At 40.6% G+C, this 14,280-nt stretch overlaps 1 protein-coding gene across 4 annotated transcripts in view; it reads left to right on the top strand.

Moving 5' to 3' along the window:
* The window catches only part of FARP2 (FERM, ARH/RhoGEF and pleckstrin domain protein 2), a 152,482-nt gene that overhangs the window by 12,002 nt on the left and 126,200 nt on the right, over nt 1-14,280 (top strand). For 3 of the 4 annotated variants that reach the window (XM_017510764.2, XM_037732192.1, XM_017510766.2), the window contains exon 2: nt 11,132-11,340. In XM_017510764.2, the coding sequence (XP_017366253.1) occupies nt 11,158-11,340 (183 nt within the window). In that variant the 5' untranslated portion in view covers nt 11,132-11,157. Of the gene's footprint in view, nt 1-10,501; nt 10,721-11,131; nt 11,341-14,280 lie in introns of all 4 variants that reach the window. The other variant, XM_037732193.1, reaches the window with a different exon arrangement.

Genomic DNA, 14,280 nt, shown 5'->3' with positions numbered 1-14,280 from the left:
TTTTATAGATTTTATTTTTTAGAGCAGTTTTAGGTTAACAGCAAAATTAAGCAGAAGGTAAAGAGATTTTCTATATACCCTCCGCCCCCACATACACGCAGCATACCCTGCTGTCAGTATCTGTCACTAGAGTGTCCATTTGTTACAAACCTACTCCATACATCACTGCCACCCAAAGCCTTGGCAGACTTTGGAGCTGAATTTTCCAGCTTTAAAATGGAAATGATATGTCACAGCATTTTCTATTTTGATGATGATGATTATTATTAGTTTTTGAGACAGAGTTTCGTTCTCGTTGCCCAAGCTGGAGTGCAGTGGCACAATCTCAGCTCACTGCAACTTCTGCCTCCTGGGTTCAAGCTATTCTCCTGCCTCAGCCTCTTGAGTAGTTGGGATTACAGGCATGCACCACCATGCCCGACTAATTTTTTGTATTTTTAATAGAAACTGGGTTTCACCATGTCAGCCAGGCTGGTCTTGAACTCCTGACATCAGGTGATGCACCCACCTCAGCCTCCCAGTGCGGGATTACTGGCATGAGCCACCTCGCCAGCCTTGGTGCATACTTAAATAACAATTTTTTTCCTATTGTCAAGCTGGAGGAAGCAATCCCACTAGAGCAAATGATGTTAAAAGAGCGACCTGCTGGTTTTGCAGTCATGCTGCAGCTTCTGCAGTAGATTGACACCAAGATTAACTGACAGTCACAGCATTGGGTTTACCTGCTGGTTTTTTATTAATGTATTTTTTTATATTTCTTTAGGGATAGGGTCTCACTGTGTTTCCCAGGCTGGTCTCAAACTGCTTGCCTCAATTGATCCTCCTGCCTCAGTCTCCTGAGTAGCTGGGATTATAGGTGTACGCCACTATTCCTGGCTTTACTAAGGTCTTTTTAAGCTTTCATAAGCTTACTAATAAACTTAAGTTCTGAAACTTAAGTCTTAGTCTTAAATTTAGCGTTAAAGTCTTAAATGTATGTCTTAGTCTTAAACTTAATCTTAAAGCTGGGCACAGTGGCTCACACCTGTAATCCCAGCACTTTGGGAGGCTGAGGCAGGCGGATCACCTGAGGTCAGGAGTTCAAGACCAGCCTGAACAACATGGCGAAACCCCATCTCTACTAAAAATACAAAAAAATTAGCCAGGCATGGTGGTGGGCACCTGTAATCCCAGCTACTTGGGAGGCTGAGGCAGGAGAATGTCTTGAGCCCGGGAGACAGAGGTTTTACTGAGCCGAGGTTGCACCATTGCACTCCAGCCTGGGCGACACAGCAAGACTCCGTCTCAAAAAAAGCTGCGTAATTATAAATGGATAGTTTATATGCCACATTACTATTAAGTGACAGCAAATAGATTTTTCTTTGGAATATCAGCAACAGAGTACCACAGGGTCATTTCCTCTCAAGTGAATCTGCCTTCTTAAGATCAGTCTCATGAACAAGAGTGTCTGTGGCCCTACATTTTAGCTGCAGCCATGTTGACGTCTGTCTGGGCTAGATGAAAATTAGGATGTAAGTTGTTGCTTGGAAACTGCAAATGTGTAAAGATTTCCTCTGTGAGCCACATATTTCAAACAAGAATTTGATATTCCTTGAGCTAAGAAAAGTGTTTATTTGTCTAATATGTCATGTTCTCATGAATGAGGAAGCAATGTTAAATAAAAAGCTTTTTGTTTTAAACATATTTTATTATAAAATAAGCACATACAAAAACAATCAAATGTATGCCTTAATGGATTGTAAAATGAACACTGTCCAGGTCCAGAAACAAAACTCTGCCCTGCCAACCTAAGAACTCCTTCCCTGTGTGCCATCCCAGTGACAGTCCCTCTCTCCTGTCAAGAAGGGACCATTAGCTGGGTGCGGTGGTTCACGCCTGTAATCCCAGAACTTTGGGAGGCTGAGGTGGGTGGATCACCTGAGGGCAGGAGTTCGAGACCAGCCTGATCAATATGGTGAAACCCCATCTTTATTAAAAAAAAAAAAAAAGGGACCATTGTCCTGACTTTTCCAGTAATAACGTCCTTGTGTTTTCTTTTTATGGTGTTATCACTGGAATGTGTGCCTCTATGCATTACAGGTTAGCCTTGTATGTATATATTTTTAGAAGTAGATGTTTAGACATGACTTTCTTATAATGAGTAGAAGAGAAAGAACCTGAGGAAATTTTTAAACCTATACTTAAGAAAACATAGATGAGAATTGTACAGTAGAATAAATAAGAGAAATGACTTCTAAAAATATATTTCAGTTGTAAAAATGTATACAGATTTGTAGTATTACTTAAGGAAAGAATGGCTTTGGGAACCAAAGTAAAACACCCTATACCTTGTTTCAGAAGAACCCACTTTTGGTGGTTCTATACTTGGTAAATGTTGTGAGCTGACCAAGAACACATAGATCATTTATTTTTATTTTCATCTGTTTTCACATTGGAGGTACCTGCGAAGTAGAAGTCTTCTTCATTTGCATTCTCTTACTTTTACATTAACTACTCAATTAATTTGTTTGTGAAAAGACAAATATATATTCTCACTTATCTGTAGCAGCTGAAAAAAATTGATCTTATGGAAGTGGAGAGTTGAGTGATGGTTACCAGAGGTTGGGAAGGGCAGTAGGGGGTGGGGGATTAAGAAAGATTAATTAATGGCTATAAAAATGCAGTAAGAAGAAATAAGACCTATTGTTTGGTAGCCAGTAGGGCAACTGTATTTAATAACTTACTGTATACTTGAAAATAACTGTAGGAGTGGATTTGGAATGTTCCCCACACAAAGAAATGGTAAATATTTGAGGTAGAGGATATCCCAAATACCCTCATTTGACCATTACACATTGTTTACTTGTATAAGGATACAAAACTTGAGTTAGACAGCAGTTAAGTTCAGATCTATTATATAACATGGCCACTCTAGTTAGTAACAATGTATTATATTTCTGAAAATTTCTAAAAGGGTGGATTTTAAGTGTTCTCATCACAAAAAAAATGTTTAGTTTGTGAGGTGATGCATATCATAATTGCCTCAATTTGGCCATCCCATAGTGTAGACATATTTCAAGGCATCATTTTGTACACTATAAATATATACAGTTTTTGTCAATAAAAAATTTAAAAATCACATACCCCATAAATATGTACAATTATGCACTCAAAAAAATTAAGTAAAAGTTTGTGGAATTGAAATTGAAAGGCTCATTTGTAATTCTTAGAACTTCATATATCTCATGTTTAATATTAGTTTAGCAAAAACAGTAATTTTTTTTAAAGTATCCTGTTTGTGGTCAGTCTTTATCTTTTGCTGTTGTCATCTTTACAATACATTGCATGATGTACCAGTTCATTTTTTTTTCACTTGTTTTTTCAAATATATTTTATTGCACTTTAGTTTCTGGGGTGCATGTGCAGAACATGCAGGATTGTTACATAGGTACACACATGGCAATGTGGTTTGCCGCCTCCATCCCTGTCACCTGTATCTGGCATTTCTCCCCATGTTATTGCTTTCCAACTCCCTACCCCCTACCGCCCCTCAGTCCCCCACAACAGACCCCAGTGTGTGATGCTCCCCTCCCTGTGTTCATGTGTTCTCATTGTTGAACACCCACCTGTGAGTGAGAACATGCGGTGTTTGATTTTCTGCTCTTGTGTCAGTTTGCTGAGAATGATGGTTTCCAGATTCATCGATGTCCCTACAAAGGACACGAACTCATCATTTTTTATGGCTGCATAATATACCATGGTGTATATGTGCCACATTTTCCTTGTCCAGTCTATCATCGACAGGCATTTGGGTTGGTTCCCAGGTCTTTGCTATTGGAAACAGTGCCGCAGTGAACATACATGTGCGTGTGTCTTTATAATAGAATGATTTATAATCCTTTGGATATATACCCAGTAATGGGATTTCTGGGTCAAATGGAATTTCTATTTCTAGGTCCTTGAGGAGTCACCACACTGTCTTCCCCAATGGTTGAACTAATTTACACTCCCTCCAACAGTGTAAAAGTGTTCCTGTTTGTCCACATCCTCTCCAGCATCTGTTGTCTCCAGATTTTTTACTGATCGCCATTCTAACTGGGGCGAGATTGTATCTCAATGTGGTTTTGACTTGCATTTCTCTAATGACCAGTGATGATGAGCATTTTTTTCATGTTTGTTGGCCTCGTATATGTCTTCTTTTGATAAGTGTCTGTTCATATCCTTTGCCCACTTTTGAATGGGTTTGTTTTTTTCTTGTAAGTCTGTTTTAGTTCTTTGTAGATTCTGAATATCAGCCCTTTGTCAGATGGGTAGATTGCAAAAATTTTTTCCCATTCTGTTGGTTGCCGGTTCACTCTAATGATTGTTTCTTTTGCTGTACAGAAGCTGTAGAGTTTAATTAGATCCCATTTGTCTATTTTGGCTTTAGTTGCTAATGCTTTTCGGTGTTTTAGTCATGAAGTCCTTGCCTATGCCAATGTCCTGAATGGTTTTGCCTAGGTTTTCTTCTAGAGTTTTTATGGTGTTGGGTCTTATGTTTAAGTCTTTAATGCATCTGGAGTTAATTTTAGTGTAAGGTGTCAGGAAGGGGTCCAGTTTCTGCTTTCTGCACATGGCTAGCCAGTTTTCCCAACACCATTTATTAAACTGGGAATCCTTTCCCCATTGCTTGTTTTTGTCAGATTGTCAAAGATCAGATCCTGTAGATGTGTGGCATTGCCTCTGAGGCCTCTGTTCTGTTCCATTGGTCTATATCTCTGTTTTGGTCCAAGTACCATACTGTTTTGATTACTGTAGTCTTGTAGTATAGTTTGAAGTCAGGTAGCGTGATGCCTCCAACTTTGTTCTTTCTGCTTAGAATTGACTTGGCTATGCGGGCTCTCTTTTGGCTCCATGTGAAGTTTAAGGTGGCTTTTTCCAGTTCTGTGAAGAGGGTCATAGGTAGCTTGATGGAGATAGCACTGAATCTATAAATTACTTTGGGCAGTATGGCCATTTTAACAATATTGATTCTTCCTAACCATGAGCATAGAATGTTTTTCCATCTGTTTGTATCCTCTCTTATTTCCTTGAGCAGTGGTTTGTAGTTCTCCTTGAAGAGGTCCTTTACATCATTTGTTGGTTGTATTCCTAGGTATTTTATTCTCTTTGCAGCAACTGTGAATGGCAGTTCTTTTTGATTTGGCTCTCTTTAAGTCCATTATTGGTGTATAGGAATGCTTGTGATTTCTGCACGTTGATTTTGTATCCTGAGACTTCAGTCAGGAGAATTTGTTTGTCCAAAATCAGTTTCAGGAGATTTTGGGCTGAGACGATGGGGTCTTCTAAATATACAATCATGTCATCTGCAAATAGAGACAATTTGACTTCCTCCTTTACTAACTGAATACCCTTTATTTCTTTTTCTTGCCTGATTGCTCTGACTAGAATTTCAAATACTATATTGAATGGGAGTGGTGAGAGAGGGCATCCTTGTCTAGTGCCAAATTTCAAAGGGAATGCTTCTAGTTTTTGCCCATTCAGTATGATATTGGCTGTGGGTTTGTCATAAATAGCTTTTATTATTTTGAGATACATTCCGTTGATACCCAGTTTATTGAGAGTTTTTATCAAAAAGGGCTGTTGAATTTTGTTGAAGGCCTTCTCAGCATCTATTGAGATAATCATGTGTTTTTTGTCTTTGGTTCTGTTTATGTGGTGAATTTTGTTTATAGACTTGCATATGTTGAACCAGCCTTGCATCCCCAGGATGAAGCCTACTTGATCATGATAGATAAGCTTTCTGAACTTCTGTTGGAATCGGTTTACCAGTATTCTGTCTAAGATTTTTGTATCTATGTTCTTCATGGATATTGGCCTGAAGTTTTCTTTTCTTGTTGAGTCTCTGCCAGGTTTTGGTATCAGGATGATGTTGGTCTCATAAAATGATTTGGGAAGGATTCCCTCTTTTTGGATTGTTTGGATTAGTTTCAGAAGGAGTGGTACCAGTTCCTTTTTGTATGTCTGGTAGAATTCAGCTGTGAACCCATCTGGTCCTGGGCTTTTTTTGGTTGGTAGGCTATTAATTGCTGCCTCAACTTCAGCCCTTGTTATTGGTCTATTCAGGGTTTCAGCTTCTTCCTGGTTTAGGCTTGGGAAGGTGCAAGTGTCCATGAATTTATCCATTTCTTCCAGGTTTACTGATTTATGTGCATAGAGTTGTTTGTAGTAATCTCTGCTGGTAGTTTGTATTTCTGTGGAATCAGTGGTGATATCCCCTTTATTGTTTGTTTTTTTTTTTTTATGGTGAAAAGATTTACATATATTTAGAATTAGCCAGCTGGACTCAGTTTAGATGATCCCAATTTTGTTGGCAACATCCAAGGCATTGTAATCAGGAGCCAGTCAAACATATGCCTTCTTCTCTCCATCAGGCCGAATCAGGGTGTTGACCTTGGCTACATCAATGTCATAGAGCTTCTTCACAGCCTCTTTGATCTGGTGCTTGTTGGCTTTAACATCCACAATGAACACAAGTATGTTGTTGTCTTCTATCTTCTTCATTGCAGACTCAGTGGTCAGCGGAAACTTGATGATAGCATAGTGGTCCAGTTTGTTTCTCCTAGGGGCGCTCTTCCGAGGATATTTGGGCTGCCTCCGGAGTCACAGTGTCTTGGGCCGCCAGAAGGTGGGTGCGGATCTTCTTTTTTTTGTGGCTGTGGACACCTTTCAACACTGCCTTCTTGGCCGTTAAAGTCTTCGCTTTGGCTTCGGCTTTAGGAGGGGCAGGAGCTCCCTTCTTCGCTTTCAGCGCCATCTTGTGAAAAGGGTCCCCCTTTATTGTTTTTTATCGCATCTGTTTGAATCTTCTCTCTTCTTTTTTATTAATCTGATTAGTGGTCTATTTTGTTGATCTTTTCAAAAAACCAGCCCCTGGATATATTAATTTTTTGAAGGTTTTTTTGTGTCTCTATCTCCTTCTGTTCTGATCTTAGTTATTTTTTGTCTTCTGCTAGCTTTTGAGTTTTTTTGACCTTGCTCCTCTAGCTCTTTCAATTTTGATGATAGGGTGTTGATTTTAGATCTTTCCTTGCTTCTCATGTGGGCATTTATTGCTATAAATTTTACTCTAGGCACTGCTTTAAAAGTGTCCCAGAGATTCTGGTATATTGTGTATTCATTCTTGTTGATTTTGAAGAACATCTTTATTTCTGCCTTCATTTCACTGTTTATCAAGTCAACATTCAAGAGCCAGTTGTTCAGCTTCCATGAAGTTGTGCGGTTCTGAGTTAGTTTCTTAATCTTGAGTTCTAATTTGATTGCACTTTGGTCTGAGAGACTGTTTGTTATGATTTCTGTTCTTTTGCATTTGCTGAGGAGTGATTTACTTCCAATTATGTGGTCAGTTTTAGAGTAGGTATGATGTGATGTTGAGAAGAATGTATATTCTGTGGATTTGGGGTGGAGAGTTATGTAAATGTCTATTAGGTTTGCCTGGTCCAGATCTGAGTTCAAGTCCTTGATGTTTTTGTTAATTCTCTGTCTTGTTGATCTGTCTAATATTGACCGTGGAGTGTTAAAGTCTCCCACTATTATTGTGCAGGAGTCTAAGTCTCTTTGTAGGTCATTAAGAACTTGCTTTGTGTATCTGGGTGCTCCTGCATTGGGTGCATATATATTTAGGATCATTAGCTCTTCTCGTTGCATTGATCCTTTTACCATTATGTAATGCCCTTTTTTGTCTCTTTTGATCTTTGTTGGTTTAAAGTCTATTTTATCAGAGACTAGGATTGTAACTCCTGGTTTTTTTATTTTTATTTTTTGCTCTGCATTTGCTTGGTAAATCTTCCTCCATCACTTTATTTTGAGCCTGTGTGTGTCCTTGCATATGAGATGGGTTTCCTGGATGCAGCACACCAATGGGTTTTGACTTTTTATCCAATTTGCCAGTCTGTGTCTTTTGACTGGGGCATTTAGCCCATTTATATTTAAGGTTAATATTGGTATATGTGAATTTGATCCTACCATTTTGATGCTAGCTGGTTGTTTTGCCCGTTAGTTGACACAGTTTCTTCATTGTGTTGATGCTCTTTACCATTTGGTATGTTTTTGGAGTGGCTGGTTGGTTGTTCCTTTCTATGTTTAGTGTCTCTTTCAGAAGCCTCTTGTAAGGCAGGCCTGGTGGTGATGAAATCTCTCAGCAATTGCTTGTTTGTAAAGGATTTTATTTCTCCTTTGCTTATGAAGCTTAGTTTGGCTGGATATGAAATTCTAGGTTGAAAGTTCTTTTCTTTAAGGATATTGAATATTGGCCCCCACTCTCCTCTGGCTTGTATGGTTTCTGCTGAGAGATCTGCTGTGAGTCTGATGGGCTTCCCTTTGTGGGTAACCCAGCCTTTCTCTCTGGCTGCCCTTAGCACTTTTTCCTTCATTTCAACCCTGGTAAATCTGACAATTATGTGTCTTGGGGTTGTTCTTCTTGAGGACTCTTTGTGGCGGTCTCTATTTCCCGGACTTGAGTATTGGCCTGCCTTGCTAGGTTGGGCCAGTTCATGTTTTTTTATGCCAATGACATTAAGTAAATCCTTAGCAAATATTTACATTAAGAATTTAGTTCCTGCCCTCAAGGAGCAGACAGCATGGATAGAGATGGCTGAAGATTATAGATAACTGCTAACCTGTGCCACACGTGTGGCTCGGGTAATTAATGTGGCAGTCAGTGGCTTTGTTCAGGAATTAGGATGGAAGATGCACTGCCTTGTCATTTTGTTCATACTACTCACATTTTGCTTTTCCCAGAGGATTTAGCTCTTCATTTTCTGCTTGCTTGTTTGATAAATTGGATATGTGCAGAAGTTCAAAAGGTTGTCTTTGTGGGTAGTGTTTAAGTGTACAGTAGGAGATGCTTGGCAGTAAGTCACTGAGAGCCTATTTGAAATTAAGAGATAAAAAGGTTCTTTGCCAGGTGTGGGTGGCTCATGTCTGTAATTCCAGCACTTTGGGAGGCCAAGGTGGGAGGTTCATTTGACGCCAGGAGTTCAAGACCAGCCTGACCAACATGGTGAAACCCCATCTCTACTTAAAAATACAAAAAATTATCTGTGTGTGGTGGTGGCACACACCTGTGGTCCCAGCTACACCAGAGGCTGAGGTGGGAGAATTGCATGAGCCTGGGAGGTGGAGGTTGCAGTGAGCCAAGATCATACCACTGTACTTTAGTCTAGGCAACAGAGTGAGACTCTGTCTCCAAAAAAAAGGGGGGGGTTCTTGATTTGCTTGTCTTGGTGACAAAATAAGCATGAAAAAGAGGAAAGGGCCAGGAGACTCGGAGAAATTAAGTTGGCACGCAAGGGGACTGGATTAGAAATTGAGTGAGATTAACTCTTTAAAAAGTTACAGATTAGTGGAAGACTCTGAGAGTGATTGAGATAAAATAACGCATGCAGTGCCACATGCTTTGTTGATTAAACATCTGACATTTGTATCTCACCTCCACTAGTTTTGCCGTAGTTTTTGCCATACTATGTTTTATTGTATTAAATATTTTTAAATTGATTTTTAAACATAAATAAGACATTTAAGAAGGAAAGTTGCCATAAATAATAATTATATAAGTACCATTTAAAAACAAACTAGCGTTATTAATTCTAGCTGATACTTAGCCTGATCTTTGTTAAAAACGATGAAGATAGTTGGGCATCGTGGATCAAGCCTTTATTCCCAGCACTTTGGGAGGCCGAGGCGGGTGGATCACGAGGTCAAGAGATCCCGACCATCCTGGCTAATATGGTGAAACCCCATCCCTACTAAAAATACAAAAATTAGCTGGGCATGGGGTGGTGTGCACCTGTAGTCCCAGCTACTTGGGAGGGCGAGGCAGGAGAATTGCTTGAACCCGGGAGGCAGAGGTTGCAGTGAGCCGAGATCGTGCCACTGCACTCCAGCCTGGCACCTGGCGACAGAGCGAGACTCTATCTTAAAAAGAAAAACGATGAAGACACATATTACCATCTTTGTGTGTCCCATACCATCATGTTGCAGACTTCAAATACACACAATAAAATCTATTTTAAAACTATATATACCCAATTTGAATGGAACAGTAAAATTCACAGTGCATTAAACAAATAATGATGAGAATAGCCTGGTTAGACTTAATAGCTTGCAAGCAGAGACCTGTCCCTTGGCACAAAAGGAGAGTTGAAAAGGCCATGAGCTCCTCCCTGGGCCAGGTGTTTGACCTACTTGGGCCCTCATTGTCGTCTGTTAAGTGGGCTGTGGATGGTGATATGGGTGTTATTGTGAGGATGGGGATTATCGTGAGAACAGGCAGGATCTGGGAAGGGCCTGACCAGAGGCAGGTGCCTCCTGATAACCAGGCATGTGGTCCTTGTTACACCTGTCCAGGCTGTCATTCAGTACCTCCCAGACTACCAGTGGCATCCACTCTATCCTGGCAAGACATGTTAGAAAAATCGAGGAGCACAAAGCTGGCAAAGACAAACCTGGCTGTTTCATCTCCTTTTTTGGCATTTTTCCTCAGCTGGAGTAGCCTTCCACTCTGCATAAAGTCAGCAGAGGGGAGAGACAGTTGCACGAATGCCTCTGATCTTGCTGTGCACTGCCTGACATTGATGCTATGCTTTGTGGAGCCTGTGTACCTTTGCTGGAAATGGCACCATCAAGTACTTGAAAAGGATCGTCACCACAATAACTGTTTGGGCTGGTGGAGAGAGATGTGCCCGGGAGTGGGCAGCCTCGGGTTGGTGCGGCAGCCTTGGGCTCTTTTGCTTCTGCTAGATGGGTGGTGGTGATGTCACTCGTTTGTGAGGTCTAACAGGTTAAATGAGTTAATGAATATGCCTGGCTCAGAGCACCCGGAAATATTGTTATTGGGGATGGTGCTCCACCTATGAGTGTGTGAGTACAAAATAATCTTTTGTAATGCTTTCTTTTGAAGTGATTAAGACTCACAGAAGTTGCAGAAATAGTACAGAGGATTTCTGTGTCCCCAGTAATTCTTTTTTTACCTTGTTTTAATATCGAAATAATGTGATAATTCTTTCATTTGTGGGTTTTTTTTTTTTTTTTTTTATTTTTTTTCTCCCTATATGAGGAAACTTCTAGCAAGTTTTTAGATAATTCAAATAGAACCCAAGCTCCTGGTGAATAGTGTTTTCTTCACTCAGATGGTGAAGAATGGGAGAGATAGAAGGAACATACAGAGTCTTGCCGACTGCAGGGACGCGCTTGGGTGCCCAGAGTCCTGTGGGAGTTAGCACCCTTGAGCCGGGGCAGACTTTCTTGCCCAGAATGCAAGAGAAGCACCTGCACCTCAGAGTAAAGCTGCTGGACAGCACCATGGAAATATTTGACATTGAGGTAAGAAGCATGATTTTTGGAGGCGTATTTCCTTATATCTTCTGAAGGTCAAGTTACATACCAAATTCCATTTTGCTGGTTAGAATTTGTACTTTAAATTGACAAGGAGTGGCTTTGGTAACACATGAGAAAATCCTTAGAAACAATAAATCTGAATTTCTCCTTTTATTTGAAAAGTGATATCGTCGCATCTTTTGTTTAAAATTGTGATTTAATTTGGTCTTTCTAATCATCTTCTCTTGTGAGAGACTGGCTAAGAGGACTGCTGGAAGGTGCAGACTGGAGCCAGATGGCTTATACCCAGACCTTCCCAGCTTAGCACCAAGTCTCAGCGAGGCCCAGGCCACCTGGATGAGGGGATGCCACTTAGCCTCCATGTGTGTCAGCTTCCTTGTCTTATACGTGGAGGCAATTATAATCCCTCATTCTCAGACTGCTGGCATGAGGACTGAGCAGACACCACACACAGAGCCTGTCATGCAGGAGGTGTTGTATGGTGTTAACATATAACTTACTTTTCTAGGCCAGTGATAATACAGTTTTTATTTTGAAAGTTCCCTAATGGAAGATTGTACTTCTATTAATATAATATTAGCAAGAACAATTAAATATACTAAAAATATATGTATATATCAATATTTAAGTAACTTTTTTTTAGATCTATGTGATATGTTAGAAAACATTTTTTGTTTTTCTGCATGTTATTAGCATGAAAGTTCTTTTTACTTATTCATTTTTTCTTATGTTTTTTTTTTTTTTTTTTTTTTTTTTNTGTCATCTAGGCTGGAGTGCAGTGATGCAATCATGGCTCACTGCAGCCTGGACCTCTCAGGCTCAAGCGCCTCTCTCCTCAACACCCGGAGTAGCTGGGATTACAGGCACATACCACCACGCCTGGCTAATTTTTGTGTTTTTAGTAGAAACAGGGTTTTGCTGTATTGCCCGGGCTGGGCTCGAGGGATCGTCCCACCGCAGCCTCCCAAGTGCTGGGATTGTAGGTGTAAGCCACCATGCCCAGCCAAAAGTTCTTTTTAAAATTATTTATTTTCATATGTAATACACAAATACATTCTTTTTTTCTAATTTTTTCTGGCTTTAAAGTAACATCTTCAGAAGCTTTTCCTGCTTTTAATGACACAAAAGTAGGGACAAGAGAATGAGTTTAAACTGTGGCAGGAGGTTTATTTATACTTGGGATTTCTTTTGAGGAGTCAAGACGCTACACAGAAAATAAAGGGATTATTGAGCTATGGACCTTATTGCAGAATGCATTGCATGGAGTGGGAAGGAGGGAAGAGGGAACACAGGGGAGGCCCTTGGTGGGTGGGGCAGTAAAGCTCTGAGCAAGGTGGTCCTTGAGTGTTGTTTGAAGGCAAGTATGGAGGGTGTGAGAAGTCAAGGGGACCCGGATACTTTTCTGAATCTCTTATCTGAGGCGGAAGTGAAAGATAATTTCATCAGGGCCATGGTAACTGAAACTGGTAGGACCTGTCTGTCCAGCTTCCCGCGTCACTTCTATTGCTGGGAAGGAGGTCTGAAGCTGCGCAGCCCTTGAACTCTGAGAGTAGCAGTTGGCTGCCCTTTCACCAGCTCTCGGATGACTTTCCTGTAGGAAAAAGTCTGGGAACCGAATTGGGCTCCCAAATCTTTTTTCAATCAAATGTTTAGAGGAGCTTCTGCCATGTAGCCATCCTCCAATAAACACATGTATTGCCAGTATAGCAGGATACAGCCTCTGGAAATGCAATTGTCTGTGCCACTCTAGGGTTTGGTGTCAATGGACTGGTGTGTTAGACCTGCCCTGAGTGGGCAGAGTCCCCTCCTGGGGAAGTTCCCCTTGCATAGCCCCACAGAGGCAGTCTTGTCTTGCCCCTTCTTCCTTGCTGCCTTTGGATCAAGGCTGGTTGCCTGACCCAAGCCTGCCATCACTATCTTGCTGTCATTTGTCCACTGGTCTCATTTGTATGCTCTCTCTGCCTCTTGCTTTTACATTGGAACCAAGAGACAGACTGTGGTCAGGTGGTTTTTGCTGTTGGACCTGTAGGCTGAGGCAGCCACTTGTCTACAGGGTGTTTGGTGCACTGAGCAGTGAGACCCCTGGCTGGGCGGGTCTGTCTTGGTGAAGACACCACATCCTGGTGCCTGCTTGCTGTCTCCCTGCTCCTGAAATGCAAGTTCTGGGAAGGAAAGTCTGTAATGTATCTACTTCTACACCTCCAGTGTTTGGAACAGGGCCTTGCTGAGTAAACGTGTTGAATGAATGAAATCAAAAGTTAGATTTAGTTAACAGACTTGAAGAATGTTTTAAATTTTTTCCTCTATAGCAGTGTTTTCTAACTTCAGGGATTCAATTTCGTTTTGTTTTGGGGTTTTCTGCCATATGCACATATCTGTCTTTTTACCAGATTTTTTTTTTTTTTTCACTTACATCTTAAGCAGTAGTGTTCTTCCAGGGAGATGTGCTGATACTAAACTTGGAAAGCACTAGCTGCTTCTGGGTTTACATGGCCAGAAAATACTGACATTGTGTGGTGCTGTGCAGATCTCACAAGTTGATATTGGAAGTTTACATTTCAGGGGCCTTTTTAACATAGGGAAAATTTTGGCATTTCCAAAATTTTCCAAAAACGTTTTTTAAAATGTTTATATTTTGCTTTGGTGAAAATACTGACCAACTTGGCCTGAAGACCTCAGTGTTGGTGCTCATGGCTGTCTATCCATGTAGAATCTGTGGTGAGTAGTTTTATGTATGTCTGCAACAAATAAGCCCTGTATATCCTACTTATATTTTTTCAGAAAGCTGAGCTCTATAAGTCTCCAGTTTTATTTATATCTCCCATCTGCCAGAGTGTGAAAATGAAAATTTATTTTCTATCAAGACAGCCTGCCACAAGAATGGCAAATGATTCTAGAGCAAAAACTGCTGACAGAGAAGCTAGT

The sequence above is a fragment of the Cebus imitator genome, unplaced genomic scaffold (assembly GCF_001604975.1).
Source record: "Cebus imitator isolate Cc_AM_T3 unplaced genomic scaffold, Cebus_imitator-1.0 Scaffold443, whole genome shotgun sequence".
Lineage (NCBI taxonomy): Eukaryota > Metazoa > Chordata > Mammalia > Primates > Cebidae > Cebus > Cebus imitator.
Note: the sequence above shows the minus strand (reverse complement) of the source record. Positions and strands in the feature narration are given on the sequence as shown.